We start from the raw sequence: 21,535 nt of genomic DNA, 5'->3' as shown, positions 1-21,535 counted from the left end.
TTGATGGCTGCCTGATTGCACTACACTAATTCCGGACACCTCTGGGGGGGAATTCCGGTGCAAATGGTCGACACACGCGGTCAATGTACGGGCGATCGAAGAGCCAGGCCAAGCACAGCACGGACCTAATGACGTACAGCAAAGTTGACTGATGCTGGTAATCCGGCCAAATGGGTTCAAGCCCTAGAACGGCCAGCACGGGTAAACGGATGCTGCCAAGGTGGCGCGATGGAATGAACCCTAAACGGCCAGCACTGGTTGACGGACGCTTGCACTGCAGGATGGTTTTCCAAAGCCAAATCCTGTGGGAACATGATGGGAGAAAGGATTGCACCAGCGTTATATTCAGGCAAGATAGAAGGAGCGTTTTTCGATCACATCAGGAAGTGGTACGTGTTGAAAATCCGAAATAATGATCAAGGCAGAAAACTCGAGGAGATGAAACACCTAATCGATGGAACTCCGGTAGAGATTGCTAGTCATCCCAACCTAAATCAGCGAAAGTTTGTTGTTGTATGCAGTGAAGTAATCGCCATGTCAGATTCGGAATTGCTAGCTGAGCTATTGTCGCAAAAAATCACCAAGGTCAGACGAATTACTAAGAAAACTCCAGCTGGTATAGTCGGCACACCAACTTTAGTGCTCACTATAAAGAGCACGGTCATTCCTGAATTTGTAAATTTCGGTCTCCTCTGAGTCCGAACGCGTATGTATATACCCCAACCATTACTCTGTCGTCAGTGCTTCTCCTACGGACACACGAAGAAACGATGTCCGAACGAACGCTCGTGCAGTATTTGTTCCAGTACGAAACACGGCAGCAGCGAGTTTCCAGGCCAGAAATTTTGTCGAACATGCCAATCACATGAACACTCACCATCCGAACGCACTTGCCCGAAATGGGTTGAAGAATCCGCCGCTCTGCGAATCAGCGCAGAACAAAATATATCGCTTGACACAGCTCGTCAGCAAATTAAAACCAACAACAATAACAAGAACAGCTACGCAAACATGACCCGATCAGGAAAAGATGGAACTCCGCACCACTCGGAAAAAAAAATCAAGAGCAGCAAAAGCAACAACAACAGCAGAAACACCAAAAACAACAACAACAGCAACAACAACATCAACAAGGAAGTACCACAAAACAGCAGCAGGCAAAACGTGATCACACAACTTCAGCACAACCAGCTATTGCACCGACCACCCCTTCACCATCTCGTAAGCAAACCCCCTCTCCAGCTTCTACCCCCGACTCCTCGGACAAAGGACTTGGACAAGAGAACAATGCTTCATCCTCTGCTGCAGAACGGCAAACTAGTGTTAAGAATCCCACCTTTTCGCCTAAACTCCTTCCAGCTTCCTCTAACCCTTTCCAACCCCCTAGTGTTAAAATTAAATCAAAGAAGAACCTCGGCACATAATACTTTGATAAAGTTAATTGGCCTAATAAACATTAATTATGAATAAAAAAAATATCTCGTTTTGCAGGCCATCTTCTTTTCCGGACTGAGGAGTGAGCCTTTCGTGGCAAAGGACACAGTAAATGGCGAGATCTACAAATCTGAGTGCCTCGAGAAGCGCCTTTTGCCGTTCTTGCAGCAGCACGACGAAGCTCCGCTATTTTGGCCAGATTTGGCATCATGCCACTATTCTGAAAGTGTCCTGGAGCGGTCTGAGGTCAATCTGTCCATTTTGTTCCATGAACCCGGACATGTTAGACTTTGATGGAGGGCATCAAGCGAAAATGCGTTCAATTTAACATTCAAGGCTTCATCAATAAACTTTTCTTTTGATTTTTGAAGTAAATGTAGAGGAAAGGTTTCCTAAATGGGCCTATCGGGTTAAATGACCCTACGGCTGTTTGATGAAATGGCTGACTAGACAGCTTATCTTACCAATGCATTTTGAGGGTGATACACTTAGAACATAAGTCAAGAAAGAATTTTATGAATTTATAAACTCAAAAAAATTTAAAAATTCATACAAGGTTTTGATACGTTTTGATGTAATATTTTGACTTTTAAAAATTATACATAAAGAAGCTCAACATACAAACTTGGATGGTTTTTGTTTCTTATATAAATGAACTAAAAAAATAAAACATATTTAAGCTTTTATGGAGGTTTAATAATTAATATATAGAGGAATAAGAGAGTGTTTTTGTATGCCCCCATCATGTTTGTAAAATGCCTCCATCCTAAATTAACAGGTTAAATAGGATAAATAAATGATTTTTATCATTAAAACTTCAAATCTAAGCTCTGATTAACATCTTAAGAGAGAATTAAAGATCTAAAAATAGTTTTGATAAGGTTTTTCTCATGGATGAACTGTCTCCAAAGTATGGCAACCCTAACTTTGGTTTTATTCCATAAAATTATAATACCAGAGATTTTTATAAAACTAGCTGACCCGGTAAACTTCGTTTTACCCGTTCCTTAATAAATAGTTGGAAAATGTTTACAGTTCTTTAACTACTTCGTGCTCGTGAATCAGTTTTCGTGAAAATCGTCTTCAAGTTGTTCCAGTTTTGTCCCGTTTCTAGTTGATTTTGTATAGGAGCCCGCCTTCCATAAAAAGTGAGATTCTTGAAACTATTATACAAACCATCTCTGGCCCGAAAAACCCTCGGATAACAAATTTCACTTCATTACGACCGACCATTCATACGTAATGGTGTTATAAAGAAAACGCCTCCATTTTTATAAGACTTCAGCTTTGTCGTACGGAAGTTATTACTTTCTAGCAGTTTTAATAAAATTATAAGGAAATATTGCCCACAAAACAGGAATTTTGTTCAAAACATAAATAGGCGCATTTAGCCTGCACGGTTTGAGGTTCGGAATTTTGGACAACAGTTATAATAAAATCGTTTTCTCGAAAACGAAAGGAACATGGAAATTACTCCAATGCATAGAAAACAGATGCCTGCACACGTGTATATAGTTCTTGTAGACATATTCGATGTAATATTTGATTAAATCAGTGTTCTGCTTAATAGGCGCATATAGCCTGCTTCTCCCCTATATGTATAAAACTACCCTAACATTTTGGTTTCATTCTTAACATTATAAGAAAATTGGCATGGCATTTTCGGTGTCGCAATAAATTCGTGTTAACCCTTTAATGTAATGAAATGTTATGAAATGTAATGAAATGTCATGAAATGTAATGAAATGTAATGAAATGTAGTGAAATTTAATGAAATGTAATGAAATGTAATTAAATGTAATTAAATGTAATGAAATCTGATATAGCTTCATTTATATGTGATTAATGTAATGTAGGAAATGTAATAAAATTAACGTTTACGCAACGTTATAGAATGTAATAAAATGTAATGAAATTTTATAAAATGTTTTTTTTTTTTTTTTTAATATTGTCAATTGTAATGAAATGATATGAAGTGTTATTAAATGTTATAAAATGTTACGAAATGGTAAGAAATGTTATGAAATGTTATGAAATGTCATAAAATGATATGAAATGTTACGAAAGTAATGAAATGAAATGAAATGTTTTTAGGTCAATATATTTGGCAGATTCGTACTTGTGGTTGAATATCTTGATAGCATTAGAGTGCTTGATTCATAACTTGGTATAACACTATTGATTAAAATTAAATTGTGACTTCAAAGAGCACTTAGTTTTTCACATTGTCCAACTGCCAACGATGCCAGGTTAGAAGAACTGATGATGATCGAAATTAGCAAACGGAAAATGCAGGAAAGACTTACAACCTTCATGAATAAGTCGAAACTGGCTAAATGATTTGTGTTCTTGATGAGGTTTGCGTTTACGCTTATTGAGTAGGGAAGGGTAAAGCCACACGCCATGGTTTGTAGAATTGTTTTTCTAGGTTTGAAACATGTGTAAAATTTGAAATTTCTCTGTGTTTGATTTTCTTTTGTAAAGCTAAATTTATTGAAACAATTTCAGTGTTGGTTTTCAGTTACTCAACAAATTAGTCTATGTGCGTTGTCGACCTATTTACCCAACCGTGGAATATTATTTTCGCTCTCAATCGTTCTTAAGAATGTTGTTCCTTCAGCTTCAACCCTTTGACTAGTGCCCACCAAAACGGCCGGGAAATAGATAAGTTGCTAGATATCGGTGAATGAAGGCAACATTGTAAGGATGCTTTTTCTTTCAGCCAGAATTGATCATTGTTGGAGCTTTTTTAAGCAGCTCGATTAGCGCTAACCACTTTGTAAATTACAAAACGAGAAAGCAAAAAAAAAAACTCGAAAACGATTCCAGTCACGTGAGCGAGCCGGGAAAAATGGGAATGCATAAATGTTTGGTTATTCCGCTGATTTGTCATGTTGTAATCTTTTATTGTGTCGTTCGTTGAACTCGGCCGAGTTATTCATTCCTTCTGTTTGTTTGATGGGGTTGATTAGGCCGAAATTTGTTTCATTTTATGAACTGATAAAATGTTGCTTTGCCCAACATTTTTTTCGCGTCGAAATGCTTGTGTTTTTTTACTAGATTTTTGACACGCATTTTTATACAAGACTTTCAACTAAGAGCAAGTTTACTCGTGTTTGGAAAAAATGGTAGAAATTTTGACACTTTTAATATATTTTGAAAACTTTACCATGCAAAAACATTTTCAAGATCTGCAACCTTCAAGTTTTTTTTACAACACGTGCTCTGTGATGCAAAAATAGCAATATTTCTATCACATACGGCTGGAATAGAAACCGTGCTGTAAAAAATACAACGCGAAAGGATCACACTTGTTTCCAAATAAAAGTCTTACTCATATAAAAAAAAAATTATAATTCAAGCTTAATTCCGGACTAGGGCCGGTGTTTCTTTGTTGCAACAGAGTTGCTCTCTGACAAAAAAAAAAAACGGTCACAATCCGATGGTTGGGTGCATATGATTTGCAACCAGCACACGTGGTTGTGGTGTATCTTCAGGTGTGATTAAGCTGGAAGTCCGAAAAGATGGGGTGCAAGAAAGGGTCTCTTTCTTCTTCCACAGTACTCTGTGAGGGCTCGCTCGGTGGTCAAAAGACGTTTGTTGTATAGTAGAATTACGCTGCTGTTAATAAGAACTCAGCTGAAGCGTAACACGTTTGGGTTTTTTTCACGAGTTGAATTATTTATGGGCTGGAAGCATATAGCGTATGCACTTGTTGCCGTGAAGTGTGATGGGTCTTTTTAAAGGTCTCTTTTCCAGAGAGTGTTAAGCTCTTTCCCGGGGATTTGAATTCTTCATTCACAAGGAAATGGCAACAGTGGCGTCAAATAGGTGGAAACTGACAGTTTTGATCTGAAACCAAGTCTGTCGAATCATTTTGTAATTTTTACAAGTTCAATCATATTTGTCATTTTTGTCATTTTTGTCATTTTTGTCATTTTTGTAATTTTTTTTATTTTTGTAATTTTTGTATTTTTGTAGTTTTTGTAATTTTTGTAATTTTTGTAATTTTTGTAATTTTTGTAATTTTTGTAATTTTTGAAATTTTTTTAATTTTTGTAAGTTTTGTAATTTTTGTAATTTTTGTCATTTTTGTAATTTTTGTCATTTTTGTAATTTTTGTCATTTTTGTAATTTTTGTTATTTTTGTCATTTTTGTAATTTTTGTAATTTTTGTTATTTTTGCAATTTTTGAAATTTTTGTAATTTTTGTAATTTCCTTAATTTTTGTAATTTTTGTAACTTTTGTAATTTTTGTAATTTTTGTAATTTTTGTAATTTTTGTAATTTTTGTAATTTTTGTAATTTTTGTAATTTTTGTAATTTTTGTAATTTTTGTAATTTTTGTAATTTTTGTAATTTTTGTAATTTTTGTAATTTTTTGTATTTTTTGTAATTTTTGTAATTTTTGTAATTTTTGTAATTTTTGTAATTTTTGTAATTCTGGTCATTTTTGTAATTTTTGTAATTTTTGTAATTTTTGTAATTTTTGTAATTTTTGTAATTTTTGTAATTTTTGTAATTTTTGTAATTTTTGTCATTTTTGTCATTTTTGTCATTTTTGTCATTTCTGTCATTCTTGCCATTCTTGTCATTTTTGTAATTTTTGTAATTTTTGTAATTTTTGTAATTTTCGTAATTTTTGTAATTTTTGTAATTTTTGTAATTTTTGTAATTTTTGTAATTTTTGTAATTTTTGTAATTTTTGTCATTTTTGTAATTTTTGTAATTTTTGTAATTTTTGTAATTTTTGTAATTTTTGTCATTTTTGTAATTTTTGTAATTTTTGTAATTTTTGTAATTTTTGTAATTTTTGTCATTTTTGTAATTTTTGTCATTTTTGTAATTTTTGTTATTTTTTGTAATTTTTGTAATTTTTGTAATTTTTGTAATTTTTGTAATTTTTGTAATTTTTGTAATTTTTGTAATTTTTGTAATTTTTGTAATTTTTGTAATTTTTGTAATTTTTGTAATTTTTGTAATTTTTGTAATTTTTGTAATTTTTGTAATTTTTGTAATTTTTGTAATTTTTGTAATTTTTGTAATTTTTGTAATTTTTGTAATTTTTGTAATTTTTGTAATTTTTGTTATTTTTGTTATTTTTGTAATTTTTGTAATTTTTGTAATTTTTGTAATTTTTGTAATTTTTGTAATTTTTGTAATTTTTGTTATTTTTGTAATTTTTGTAATTTTTGTAATTTTTGTAATTTTTGTCATTTTTGTAATTTTTGTAATTTTTGTAATTTTTGTAATTTTTGTAATTTTTGTAATTTTTGTAATTTTTGTAATTTTTGTAATTTTTGTAATTTTTGTAATTTTTGTAATTTTTGTAATTTTTGTAATTTTTATAATTTTTGTAATTTTTGTAATTTTTGTAATTTTTGTAATTTTTGTAATTTTTGTAATTTTTGTAATTTTTGTAATTTTTGTAATTTTTGTAATTTTTGTAATTTTTGTAATTTTTGTAATTTTTGTAATTTTTGTAATTTTTGTAATTTTTGTAATTTTTGTAATTTTTGTAATTTTTGTAATTTTTGTAATTTTTGTAATTTTTGTAATTTTTGTAATTTTTGTAATTTTTGTAATTTTTGTAATTTTTGTAATTTTTGTAATTTTTGTAATTTTTGTAATTTTTGTAATTTTTGTAATTTTTGTAATTTTTGTAATTTTTGTAATTTTTGTAATTTTTGTAATTTTTGTAATTTTTGTAATTTTTGTAATTTTTGTAATTTTTGTAATTTTTGTAATTTTTGTAATTTTTGTAATTTTTGTAATTTTTGTAATTTTTGTAATTTTTGTAATTTTTGTAATTTTTGTAATTTTTGTAATTTTTGTAATTTTTGTAATTTTTGTAATTTTTGTAATTTTTGTAATTTTTGTAATTTTTGTAATTTTTGTAATTTTTGTAATTTTTGTAATTTTTGTAATTTTTGTAATTTTTGTAATTTTTGTAATTTTTGCAATTTTTGTAATTTTTGTAATTTTTGTAATTTTTGTAATTTTTGTAATTTTTGTAATTTTTGTAATTTTTGTAATTTTTGTAATTTTTGTAATTTTTGTAATTTTTGTAATTTTTGTAATTTTTGTAATTTTTGTAATTTTTGTAATTTTTGTAATTTTTGTTATTTTTGTCATTTTTGTAATTTTTGTAATTTTTGTAATTTTTGTAATTTTTGTAATTTTTGTAATTTTTGTAATTTTTGTAATTTTTGTAATTTTTGTAATTTTTGTAATTTTTGTAATTTTTGTAATTTTTGTAATTTTTGTAATTTTTGTAATTTTTGTAATTTTTGTAATTTTTGTAATTTTTGTAATTTTTGTAATTTTTGTAATTTTTGTAATTTTTGTAATTTTTGTAATATTTGTAATTTTTGTATTTTTGTAATTTTTGTAATTTTTGTAATTTTTGTAATTTTTGTAATTTTTGTAATTTTTGTAATTTTTGTAATTTTTGTAATTTTTGTAATTCTTGTAATTTTTGTAATTTTTGTAATTTTTGTAATTTTTGTAATTTTTGTAATTTTTGTAATTTTTGTAACTTTTGTAATTTTTGTAATTTTTGTAATTTTTGTAATTTTTGTAATTTTTGTAATTTTTGTAATTTTTGTAATTTTTGTAATTTTTGTAATTTTTGTAATTTTTGTAATTTTTGTAATTTTAGTAATTTTTGTAAATTTTGTAAATTTTGTAATTTTTGTAATTTTTGTAATTTTTGTAATTTTTGTAATTTTTGTAATTTTTGTAATTTTTGTAATTTTTGTAATTTTTGTAATTTTTGTAATTTTTGTAATTTTTGTTATTTTTGTAATTTTGTAATTTTTGTAATTTTTGTAATTTTTGTTATTTTTGTAATTTTTGTAATTTTTGTAATTTTTGTAATTTTTGTAATTTTTGTCATTTTTGTAATTTTTGTAATTTTTGTAATTTTTGTAATTTTTGTAATTTTTGTAATTTTTGTAATTTTTGTAATTTTTGTAATTTTTGTAATTTTTGTAATTTTTGTAATTTTTGTAATTTTTGTCATTTTTGTAATTTTTGTAATTTTTGTAATTTTTGTAATTTTTGAAATTTTTGTAATTTTTGTAATTTTTGTAATTTTTGTAATTTTTGTCATTTTTGTAATTTTTGTAATTTTTGTAATTTTTGTAATTTTTGTAATTTTTGTAATTTTTGTAATTTTTGTAATTTTTGTAATTTTTGTAATTTTTGTAATTTTTGTAATTTTTGTAATTTTTGTAATTTTTGTAATTTTTGTAATTTTTGTAATTTTTGTAATTTTTGTAATTTTTGTAATTTTTGTAATTTTTGTAATTTTTGTAATTTTTGTAATTTTTGTAATTTTTGTAATTTTTGTAATTTTTGTATTTTTGGCAACTTTTGTAATTTTTGGCAACTTTTGTAATTTTGGTTAATTTTATAATTTTTGTAATTTTTGTAATTTTTGTCATTTTTGTAATTTTTGTAATTTTTGTCATTTTTGTAATTTTTGTAATTTTTGTAATTTTTGTAATTTTTGTCATTTTTGTCATTTTTGTAATTTTTGTCATTTTTGTCATTTTTGTCATTTTTGTCATTTTTGTCATTTTTGTCATTTTTGTCATTTTTGTCATTTTTGTCATTTTTGTCATTTTTGTCATTTTTGTCATTTTTGTCATTTTTGTCATTTTTGTCATTTTTGTCATTTTTGTCATTTTTGTCATTTTTGTCATTTTTGTCATTTTTGTCATTTTTGTCATTTTTGTCATTTTTGTCATTTTTGTCATTTTTGTCATTTTTGTCATTTTTGTCATTTTTGTCATTTTTGTCATTTTTGTCATTTTTGTCATTTTTGTCATTTTTGTCATTTTTGTCATTTTTGTCATTTTTGTCATTTTTGTCATTTTTGTCATTTTTGTCATTTTTGTCATTTTTGTCATTTTTGTCATTTTTGTCATTTTTGTCATTTTTGTCATTTTTGTCATTTTTGTCATTTTTGTCATTTTTGTCATTTTTGTCATTTTTGTCATTTTTGTCATTTTTGTCATTTTTGTCATTTTTGTCATTTTTGTCATTTTTGTCATTTTTGTCATTTTTGTCATTTTTGTCATTTTTGTCATTTTTGTCATTTTTGTCATTTTTGTAATTTTTGTCATTTTTGTCATTTTTGTCATTTTTGTCATTTTTGTCATTTTTGTCATTTTTGTCATTTTTGTCATTTTTGTCATTTTTGTCATTTTTGTCATTTTTGTCATTTTTGTCATTTTTGTCATTTTTGTCATTTTTGTCATTTTTGTCATTTTTGTCATTTTTGTCATTTTTGTCATTTTTGTCATTTTTGTCATTTTTGTCATTTTTGTCATTTTTGTCATTTTTGTTATTTTTGTTATTTTTGTCATTTTTGTCATTTTTGTCATTTTTGTCATTTTTGTCATTTTTGTCATTTTTGTCATTTTTGTCATTTTTGTCATTTTTGTCATTTTTGTCATTTTTGTCATTTTTGTCATTTTTGTCATTTTTGTCATTTTTGTCATTTTTGTCATTTTTGTCATTTTTGTCATTTTTGTCATTTTTGTCATTTTTGTCATTTTTGTCATTTTTGTCATTTTTGTCATTTTTGTCATTTTTGTCATTTTTGTCATTTTTGTCATTTTTGTCATTTTTGTCATTTTTGTCATTTTTGTCATTTTTGTCATTTTTGTCATTTTTGTTATTTTTGTCATTTTTGTCATTTTTGTCATTTTTGTCATTTTTGTCATTTTTGTCATTTTTGTCATTTTTGTCATTTTTGTCATTTTTGTCATTTTTGTCATTTTTGTCATTTTTGTCATTTTTGTCATTTTTGTCATTTTTGTCATTTTTGTCATTTTTGTCATTTTTGTCATTTTTGTCATTTTTGTCATTTTTGTCATTTTTGTCATTTTTGTCATTTTTGTCATTTTTGTCATTTTTGTCATTTTTGTCATTTTTGTCATTTTTGTCATTTTTGTCATTTTTGTCATTTTTGTCATTTTTGTCATTTTTGTCATTTTTGTCATTTTTGTCATTTTTGTCATTTTTGTCATTTTTGTCATTTTTGTCATTTTTGTCATTTTTGTCATTTTTGTCATTTTTGTCATTTTTGTCATTTTTGTCATTTTTGTCATTTTTGTCATTTTTGTAATTTTTGTTATTTTTGTCATTTTTGTCATTTTTGTCATTTTTGTCATTTTTGTCATTTTTGTCATTTTTGTCATTTTTGTCATTTTTGTCATTTTTGTCATTTTTGTCATTTTTGTCATTTTTGTCATTTTTGTCATTTTTGTCATTTTTGTCATTTTTGTCATTTTTGTCATTTTTGTCATTTTTGTCATTTTTGTCATTTTTGTCATTTTTGTCATTTTTGTTATTTTTGTTATTTTTGTCATTTTTGTCATTTTTGTCATTTTTGTCATTTTTGTCATTTTTGTCATTTTTGTCATTTTTGTCATTTTTGTCATTTTTGTCATTTTTGTCATTTTTGTCATTTTTGTCATTTTTGTCATTTTTGTCATTTTTGTCATTTTTGTCATTTTTGTCATTTTTGTCATTTTTGTCATTTTTGTCATTTTTGTCATTTTTGTCATTTTTGTCATTTTTGTCATTTTTGTCATTTTTGTCATTTTTGTCATTTTTGTCATTTTTGTCATTTTTGTCATTTTTGTCATTTTTGTCATTTTTGTCATTTTTGTCATTTTTGTCATTTTTGTCATTTTTGTCATTTTTGTCATTTTTGTCATTTTTGTCATTTTTGTCATTTTTGTCATTTTTGTCATTTTTGTCATTTTTGTCATTTTTGTCATTTTTGTCATTTTTGTTATTTATGTCATTTTTGTCATTTTTGTCATTTTTGTCATTTTTGTCATTTTTGTCATTTTTGTCATTTTTGTCATTTTTGTCATTTTTGTCATTTTTGTCATTTTTGTCATTTTTGTCATTTTTGTCATTTTTGTCATTTTTGTCATTTTTGTCATTTTTGTCATTTTTGTCAGTTTTGTCAGTTTTGTCATTTTTGTCATTTTTGTCATTTTTGTCATTTTTGTCATTTTTGTCATTTTTGTCATTTTTGTCATTTTTGTCATTTTTGTCATTTTTGTCATTTTTGTCATTTTTGTCATTTTTGTCATTTTTGTCATTTTTGTCATTTTTGTCATTTTTGTCATTTTTGTCATTTTTGTCATTTTTGTCATTTTTGTCATTTTTGTCATTTTTGTCATTTTTGTCATTTTTGTCATTTTTGTCATTTTTGTCATTTTTGTCATTTTTGTCATTTTTGTCATTTTTGTCATTTTTGTCATTTTTGTCATTTTTGTCATTTTTGTCATTTTTGTCATTTTTGTCATTTTTGTCATTTTTGTCATTTTTGTCATTTTTGTCATTTTTGTCATTTTTGTCATTTTTGTCATTTTTGTCATTTTTGTCATTTTTGTCATTTTTGTCATTTTTGTCATTTTTGTCATTTTTGTCATTTTTGTCATTTTTGTCATTTTTGTCATTTTTGTCATTTTTGTCATTTTTGTCATTTTTGTCATTTTTGTCATTTTTGTCATTTTTGTCATTTTTGTCATTTTTGTCATTTTTGTCATTTTTGTCATTTTTGTCATTTTTGTCATTTTTGTCATTTTTGTCATTTTTGTCATTTTTGTCATTTTTGTCATTTTTGTCATTTTTGTCATTTTTGTCATTTTTGTCATTTTTGTCATTTTTGTCATTTTTGTCATTTTTGTCATTTTTGTCATTTTTGTCATTTTTGTCATTTTTGTCATTTTTGTCATTTTTGTCATTTTTGTCATTTTTGTCATTTTTGTCATTTTTGTCAGCTCCTGAAGACGAGAACTTATTGTTCCCGCTACTTATGACTCAGGGATGATTTCGGCTGTGGGTACGAAGTCCTTCAATAACTTTTTCCAAGGGATTGCAGTGGAGAGAGAATTATTTGCATTTGAAATGGTAATGATCAAAATTCCACAACTGCTTAACAAATTGCAACAATTTGCATCAATTAGCACATTTTCACTTTCTTTGAGCACCGGTTTCTCTCATTTTAACTTAAACCTTCTAATTTTCTCTAACAAACTGCAACAAATTACCACAAATTCAATCATTGGCTGCAAAATTTGTCTGATCATTAACGATGATTCTCCGTTCATCTCAGTTCCCTGACTTTTTCCGAGTGTAGTAGCAACACTTAATGTTGTTCTTTAGACTTTGTCTGGGCAATTTTTTGGCAAAAAAATTCAATGTCGAAATCGGTATCGAAATCACGATTTTGATAAAAAGTGTTTCTACGAGAAGCTGAAAAAACATATAAGGTTACTGACCTCTTTCTTAGACTATCCCCAGCAATCTTCTCTGGCCCTTATTTCGATTACATTTAGCAAAAAAATCAATCAATCCATCATCGTACTTAACGGTAGTTAACAAGGTTCGAAAAACAGTGTTCGGGCATGTGAGTTCCAATGTGGTTTACATGTAAAGTTACATTTTGATTTATAATTGTGAATTAGAAATTACTATCCAAGATTATCAGTAAAGAATTTTTCGTTCCACGATTTCGAAATTGTTGACAGCTTGTTATTATTTTCAAATTTTGTTCACCGACCTTGAAATTCCGCCGTAAATAGTGGCGACGTCACTTAGGGACCCTCCTTGCCCCGTCCACCACTGGCTCAGTTGGGTAAGTTGAGCAAGTGTGTTCCAATCTTGAACAAACGCCACACACTGCAAGTGACCACTCAACCGTCGCTCAGCTTAGCGCAAAGCCCTCAGCCAGCAGCAATGTCCAGTCAGTGTCCAACGACGAGTGAATCAGTTGGTTGAGGCTTTCATCCGCCCCAAGCCGTGCCAATCCATCATGGTCCGTAGTCGTTGACCAGACGCGGTCCAGACCACACCGCCGGCATTTCGAGAGTTTTCCGCGGGCGTTGTTTTCGAGTTTTGTTCCGATCACGCGGTCGCGACGACCTTTTTCCACAAACGATACAGTTTTGTTTATGTTCTAGTGTGGACCCAGGAGATTGATGGAATTAGGTGATGTACCGTTCTCTTCTGAAGTGTGTGGTGTGTTTGGAATAATTTGAATAGCAGGGTGTTGTTGATTCAATCAGCAGGCGGTTTTGTTATGTTTTCTGAACGGGGCCAGTGACAGAATTTTAATGGCTCGAGAGAATCGGATTGGGTTGTGCGAAAAATTGGGGGTTCGTAGCTTGTGAATAATTGATGTCACATTGTGTGCGTTCGATTTTCTGGAGTTGAATATCAGCGAAGGTTCAATAGCAGTGATGTGATTGATGCAACGCGATACAAGTTATATCGTTATGAAAGAGCATCGAGGAAAGGGTTATTTAATTTGAGATTTCCTGAAGATCGTTGATTGATAGTGAAACTGCAAAGTGGACAAGTGAAAAACGATGGAGGTTGTCACTTTCAACGCAGCCCGTCAATTATACTTGTGGGCAACAACAACAAGCTCAAGCAACAAGTTCACACTAATGGAACGCTTCGTTCCATCAAACAGCGACGAAATGCTAAACTGTCTCATACGCAACAGCAGCAGAAAATCCCGCCCTGTCGTATCTTGGTAAGTGCGGAGATCAACTGCGATAACTCATCTGGAGACTCGCAGATTACAAACGATAGCAACAATAATAATCGGGCGTCAGAGGGGGGAGATGTGACGAAAAAATTTACCAACAGCACCAGCAGTCAAGCCATCCGGTTGGCTTCCGGTGGTGCTGGAGGTAAAAACATCACTGGTCCCATAACATCCGGATCGATCCCGATCGGGGGCTCCGGCAATCACAAACCAGTTAATTTGACGCTATCGAAAATGTCACTGTTGTGGAATACGAGTGGCTGGCTGAGAATCTACTGCGGTCCGGATCGAAGTGCGGTGAGCTGTGAGGATCCGAGTCGGATGGTTCACGTAATTACGACCGCAACTACCCTGGACGTTGTGAAAGATATGGACCTGCCGATGGATTACACCCTGTGGGTAAGTTGAGCTTTATTGAGTCGAGCCTTCGTGCTACATTCTCCGGTTGGGGCAAAGGGGTGGGTTAGTAATTTGATTAAGGGCAACGATCTCGATGGCTTGCTTACAGTAGGTGAGTTGAATGGGGCTGGGCTGACGATAAGAACCCGTTTACGCACTTACTCTTCAATGAAATTGATCCCTCGTAATGGAGTAATAGGTGAGGTTGATATGGTTGCGGTTTTATTTTATTCGATATTGCATTACAACATGGGTATTGAGTTAACGTCAGAAATTGAAAGTCCATTGAAGAATTGTTCGGTTCAAAATAAATCAATTCTTTTTAATTAGTTTTGAGATGGGACCTTTAATCTTTTATTGACCAAAATAAATTCAGTTAGTTCACTTAAATTTTCAAAATTGAACAAATCCAGCTTTCACGGTAATTTCTATGAATCGTTATATTATCTTCATCACTGCAACCAAATCGTACCTTTATGAGTAGGTACGTTTCATAAATTCCGAAAGCAGGATAAAAATGCAAGATGATGGGGGGGGGGGGGGGGGGAGGGGGTTGTGGATAAAAATGTAAACTATAAAAAAAAATGACCTTTTAATGCCAATTCAGTAGGGAAGAATGGGGATACTTGATCCCTTTTCTAATTTTCATCATATCTTTTTTATAAGAAAATTTAGCAACTCGTCGTCTTTAGCATTTTCTGACAGCATGTTGTTTCAAATTTATATACTCCAAAAGTTAGAACGACACATGAACTCCCATATGAAATAGAAGCATTTTCGTGATACTAAAAAAATTGTGATATTTTTTTTAATCTAAAGGAGACTAGCTTCTTTACTAAAGGAGACTTGATCCTTAACTCAGGGTGCCCTGACCTAAGCAAAAAACTGGCAAAATTCAAAGAAAAATGATCCGTTGCCTATTTTTTGCCATATTAGTTTTGATTTCACAGTTTGTAAATATCAGGCAAAGAGAATTTCAAAACTTTGTTTACTCCCCTAGCTATGTAAACAATTTTTTCACTTTTTTAAGCTTGATAAATAAAATATTCGACTGATGGATATGGAATAATGTAAGTAGGAAGTAGGAAGACGTACAAACAATTGTATAATTCAATGCGCCTAAGGTTAGTTTTGAATCATATAATTAAAGTGTCAATAATACAATCCGATGTAAATGAACAGACACATGAACTGAACAAGATGCTGTCCTTTTAAATAAATTATATAGGTTATGTATTTAAAGGCCGAATGAACAGAATGTTTTGATTTTTTGCTTGCAATAGTGAAAGTTAACAAAAAAATAAACCAGTTTCCATAATAAATATCTATACATTTTCTTGAAAAATTTTCTGCTAAGAAGGTAAACTAGAGCAAGTGCAAACGTTCAACATTTACATAACATCTATAATTTATTTCTTCATCTTTAAATTGTTGGGCCCAATAAACAATCTGACTAAATGATTTCAACTTAAAAAAAAAAAATCACTGAAAAACACTGTACGGTTTGTTTACACACAATTCTATTACGTATACTTAACATGAAAAGTGTGTTTTTGTTTTTTTATTATAACTAAATACACAGAAGAGACTTTTGATCCGCTTTTATGTTGAAAAGTTTTGTTTTGATTGATATCCCAGTGAGTGGCAGCAGATTTTTTTTTATAAATTTTCAATATGACCTGAAAGTGTTGAAAATAATATTAACTCCTGTCATTTCACATGGTGGAACAAGTTAAAACGCGAATTTAAGCCATGAAACATCTAACTTTAAAGAATTTTCTCTCCAAAATGCTTCAGCATTGTGTGAGAAAGGTCGGAAAAGGGTATCCCGTGTGTTAAATTTGGAAGTGGATATTCAAAATTATTAAATGTCTTTGCTAATGAAGGTCTTTTGCCTAAAACAACATTCAGTAAAAGTGGAGAATCAAACATTACCTTATACTAGGGTTCCATCCGTCCCGCAAAAGCGGGACATGTCCCGCTTTTTTGTTGAATGTCCCGCTTTTTGTAGAATGTCCCGCTTTTTTGTTGAATGTCCCGCTGTCCCGCTTTTTCCTCAAAATGTCCCGCTTTTTTACTTGGAATTTTTTTCCAAAGTTAACTGATTAACACTGGAAAAAACAGCAACCACGAAATGATTTACTGTGGTAATTTCCATCGACCCAGGATCTACTGTGTTGATTTCCATGCTGCCTTGGAGCTTTCGGTGAGGTCGTCGAGAAATTCTTTAAAATTCTTCTTTTCTCAATATAAGCAACATTTTTCATAACTTATATATGACAGTACTGAATAACTCCATCTTAGAATTATAGTAAGATTCTGATTCAGTTAAGTGTTCTTGGAGCACGTTCAATCAATGTTTGAAGAAAATATTGTTTAAGTTGCTTCTAAATAATAATAGGTTATTGAATTATAGAGATTAATTATTTCTCCGGAATCTTAATTGAATTGCCTTATATTATACACCAGTCACCTTTTCAACTCAATTGTCCAGTATTTTAAGTTGGAAGTTTTCTTGAGTTTTCAAATTTTTAAACAAATTACCAAACAAACTAATGTTTATACAAATTACACAAAGGTTACACAAAGTCAAGGTTTTATATGCGGTATCAAATCCGCCATTTACATGTACGACTCGAAATATTTTCTCTCACATAACGTGTTAACCGTGGAAAATAACGATGCATCTGGCAAAAAACCGTGTAAATAGAAATCTTGTGAGAAAAACTGAGCAAAATCAATCCGTGTTAAAAATAGACCCTAGTGTACTTTCTATGAACAACTTTTTCTAATAGTATACGAATAACTTATAAGACTACACATTACGCTTTTTTAAGAGTTTCTTAAATGTCCCGCTTTTTTCGGTTGTGTCCCGCTTTTTTTGGTGAAATGTCCCGCTTTTTTCTCAAAGTATCTGGCAAGCCTACCTTATACTAGGCTTGCCAGATACTTTCAGAAAAAAGCGGGACACTGCCGAAAAAAGCAGGACACTTCCGAAAAAAGCGGGACCTTTTAAAAAATTCTTAAAAAAGAAGCTTAATTGTATAGCCAAACTTATACGTATACCATCAGCCAAAGTTATTCCTAGTAAGTACACTAAGGTTTTTTTTACACCCATTTATTTTGCTGTGTTTTTCTAACACGGCTTCTTTTTATACGTTTTTTTGCAATGCACGCGAATTAATACGTTGTTAGAGAGAGAAAATTTCAAGTCCTATATGTGAACGGCGAATTTGATACAACGTAAAAATATTTAAGTAATAACCAATACATTTCAAATTTGTTTTAAAAATTCGAAAACTCGAGAAAACTTCCATCATTGTATATTTTGGACAATTGAGTCTAAAAAGGTTGTGCATGATTAAAGGCAATTTTACTAAGATATGCAATTAGTTTATTTCTATCAATTCTTCAAAAAATGGAGTTTTGACAACATTTTCAGGAAATGTTTACCCAAATTGAATCTTAGATATTTCTTAAACAATAAGTCCAATCATTTTGCAGTTTTCAACAAAGTTCCCAAGTAAGTTTAAATCTTGAATATCAAATATGCTCTTTTTCAGCATTGTGTGAAATGTTATCGTTTTAAATTTCCAAAAATTGTAGAATTTAATATTTTTAAAGCGATGTATCTTTGAATATAGAATACCCAAAATTGGTAAATTTCAAAATTCCCACACGCCATATAACTAAAAGACACCAAAATCATCCACACTGAACCAAATTGGGCGATTAAATTTATAAGGTCATTCCAATAAATCTCACTATTCACAGTCAAATTTTAGCCACTAAATTATCCTTTAAAAGATATAGCAAAATACAATAAATTGTATCTGCTTCACTCACTTGGTGAAATGCATAGGGCAATCCAATAATTATTAAACCAAATTGGGCTATAACATTTATAGGGTCAATCTAATAGATCTTATCATTCAGTGTGTTATAGAAGCTAACGATAATTCCATTACAAAATATGGAAAAATCCAATGAATTTCAGAAGCTTGTTCTACCTAGGAAAACATATATAAAATTCCTATACATTCTATCATTCTAAAGTAAGTATACATGTTGGCGTGTCCGTTTCAGTTCTGTTTGGGGAACATAAATCAAGAAGAACGATCGTTTGTGTTGAGCCAGTAATTTTTTAGCCGGAAGATTTTACCAGTTGAGTGGCAGCGAAGAAAACTGAAAAACCATCGCTGTGATAAAAGCAAAATATTTATAAACGTAAGTTAGAAAAGTGGAACGGCTGAACGACTTGATGTTAATATTTTGATATCTATCCTAACAGATAAAACACGGGACTTAAAATGACGGCCTGCAGCGGAGAAATACAGATCCGGACTTCAGCTAGTACGCTCACGGTTCCATTCTTCGCCATGCAAGGTAATTCATATTTTTCCAAAAAAACATAATTCGTTTGAAACTAAATTCTGATTTTTTTTTTCAGGAAGAACATCAATCCTCCAGAACTGCAGCACCCGACCAGCGGAAACAGGATTTATGCGCCAGCTAGGATCAACATGCATCAGGCATTCAACCACATACCATAATCCACGAAAAGTGTTTGAAGTGCAGTGCAGTGTAACTTTATTTTTGGAAGATTTTTTAATATCTTGATGTGTTTCAATAAATGTTTTAACGAGATACATTTGGTTATTTATAAATAAGATGGGAAACAGAAATTAAATTACAGGCATATTTCATTGCAACGATGGAACCATTCATTACACTAGGTTAATTAATAAATCGTAATAATTTCGCTCTCTATAACATTCATTGAAAATTCTTATAAAATAAATCATTTATCTACTGATAAAAAGTATTGGATTTTCCTTTAGTGCGAAAGCACTAAAATTCCCAATAAACCTTATAGCCGGATTTTGTTCAGTGCAGACGCCAGAATCATTAGCACCAAAAATGCTGTTCCCTACTGAAATCATTTGGAAGCAAGCATTAAAGTTAAAATTTTCATTACATTGGTTGAACGTGATCCAAGTGAATCATAATATTACTGTAATTTTAGAGTTATTCAGTATTGTCTTATATAAACTATGAAAAATTCTGCTTTTTTTCAGAAAAAGGACGTATTTAACAGATTTTCCTTGTTGTATCAATGAATTTAAATTGACGCTAAAGTTTAATTTTGTTGATACTCACGGTTTTTCGGATCCCCTTAATAAATTCGTCCTTCTGGCCTGGGACGATTAGATTCCGGATTGCTGCCTACTGCTTCTGGGGGAAGAACCAAAACCACATTGTTTTGTTTTGGTTTCGTCTTCCTTTGGTCAGTTAATTCGCATACTGAGAACAATAGTCCTATTTGCCGCTGGTAGTGTTCGTGATATTATGTTGGTTGTTTCACCAACACTTATCAGTTTTGGGACAATCAACCTCAAAAACAACCATGTGTGCCCGTTTTTTGTACCGAGAGTTTTTGAGGTTAATTGTCCCGTCTCATCTGTACACGCTCAGCAAGTGTGCGTAAGAAATGTCAAAAACAACTCTACACGGTAATTTCAAATTATTCAGAGACTGATTTGTTTTGGTTCAGGAGTCGCATCATATATGAAGAGGAAAACAACTGAGTGAGAAACCTTCAAAATTTTGAGTTGTTTTCATCTAGCGAGTTTCAAATCCTGGGACTTAGCGAAGACGCACACTTTCTCGGGTAAAATAGATGAAAACAACTCAGAGCGTTTGAAAACAAAAGTTGTTGATCGGACGGAGACGGGTAAAATTTTAAAAACTTGTTTTTATTTATTTATATTTGAATATTTTAATCCTCTCTAGGTTGGTTTTAACTGGGTGTGGGACAGCTTTTCGCCACTGGAATAGGCGGAAGTACCGGCTAAACATGAGGTCTTTTCCTGCCGGGGAACAATAACCGTCGAAATCTTATCTCAACTGGGCGATGAGAATGAAGAAAAGTTTTGCGATAAAACGAGAGGAAATCGGCACCAAGGGTGACGAAGTCGCAGCTGCCAAAATACCCAAAATCGAAAAGACAGCACGCAAAAATGAACGCCTCCCAGGATTCGAGGAAAAGAAAAAAGTAGACAATAACAGAAAAACCGATGACTGAAGCACCAGCTGCTCCAGCGGCTCCAGCAAAACCACTCCCTAATTCAAGTAAGTAAATAAATTACCAAAAAAAATTTTTTCAATAAGTACGTAGTTTCAACCAATTTTTTTTCATTTCAGCAACAGCCAAGCCGAGATAAAGTTGGACAGTGTCTACTTTTCCTAATCCTTTTCCATAGGTAAATTCCTCTACTTGCAGGAGGGGAACGATAAACCAACAGAAAAAATGCTGGTTGCATCTCGACGACTCCGGCGAAAAATAATGCAACGTTAAATAAAAGTTTTTTATGTTTTTTAATTTGTTATAATTCATTCTTAATTTAACTTTTTTTCTTCAAAAAAATATTATCCCTTTCGGAACAGTGTCAAAAATTTATAAAACTCTGAGTTGTTTTGGCTCAGACTGTTCAAACGCCCATTTAAAATGCCTGATTGAAAACAACTCAGAATTCGCGAAAGCCCCTACAATTCATTTCTGAGTTTTGCCGTTCTAATCAAAATTTGAGTTTTCCCAGTTTTGGCGCATTTTGAATAGTTTTCCTTCAAATCTGAGTCAATGAGAATTAGAGTGTACAGCATTTGACAACCAATGATCATCGATGATGATGACAACAATACAAATGTTGTCAACATACACGATCAACTTAGAGCAAGTTCACTGGTTGAGATGGAGTTGGAAATTTCGAAGGTTTACATCACATCACAACACATTTGCCGTCCACCGGTGTTGGGAAAATCTGATATTCGAACAGTTTCGCGCTGCAAAATTTGTATCGTATAACACTTTTTGGCGGAGGGTGATAGAAAAACACGATGTTTTGCAACACCGAACCGAGTGATAGAGTCGGCGTTGCAATACAGTATTCGTGCATGAAACGTTTCGGTGCTGCCATCTAACTTATGCTCAAAACCTCAGTTGAGGGGAAAATAAAGGAAATTGAGCAATTTCAGGATTTAAACATAAAGTGATATTTTCTTTTTTTTTAAATCTTTTATCACTTGAATTGATACGAATTGCAATGAAGTTAT

General features: G+C 30.4%; 1 protein-coding gene across 1 annotated transcript in view; it reads left to right on the top strand.

Moving 5' to 3' along the window:
• The first annotated feature begins 13,237 nt into the window (after positions 1 to 13,237).
• LOC129748282 (protein phosphatase PHLPP-like protein) overlaps positions 13,238 to 21,535 on the top strand; it is a 55,289-nt gene continuing 46,991 nt past the window's right edge. The window contains 2 exon segments of the mRNA XM_055742823.1: positions 13,238 to 13,869; positions 13,872 to 14,422. Coding sequence (XP_055598798.1) covers positions 13,839 to 13,869; positions 13,872 to 14,422 — 582 coding nt within the window. The 5' untranslated portion in view covers positions 13,238 to 13,838.

Source organism: Uranotaenia lowii, chromosome 2 (assembly GCF_029784155.1).
Source record: "Uranotaenia lowii strain MFRU-FL chromosome 2, ASM2978415v1, whole genome shotgun sequence".
NCBI classification, from domain to species: Eukaryota; Metazoa; Arthropoda; class Insecta; order Diptera; family Culicidae; genus Uranotaenia; species Uranotaenia lowii.
This window is presented reverse-complemented; position numbering and strand designations above follow the sequence as displayed.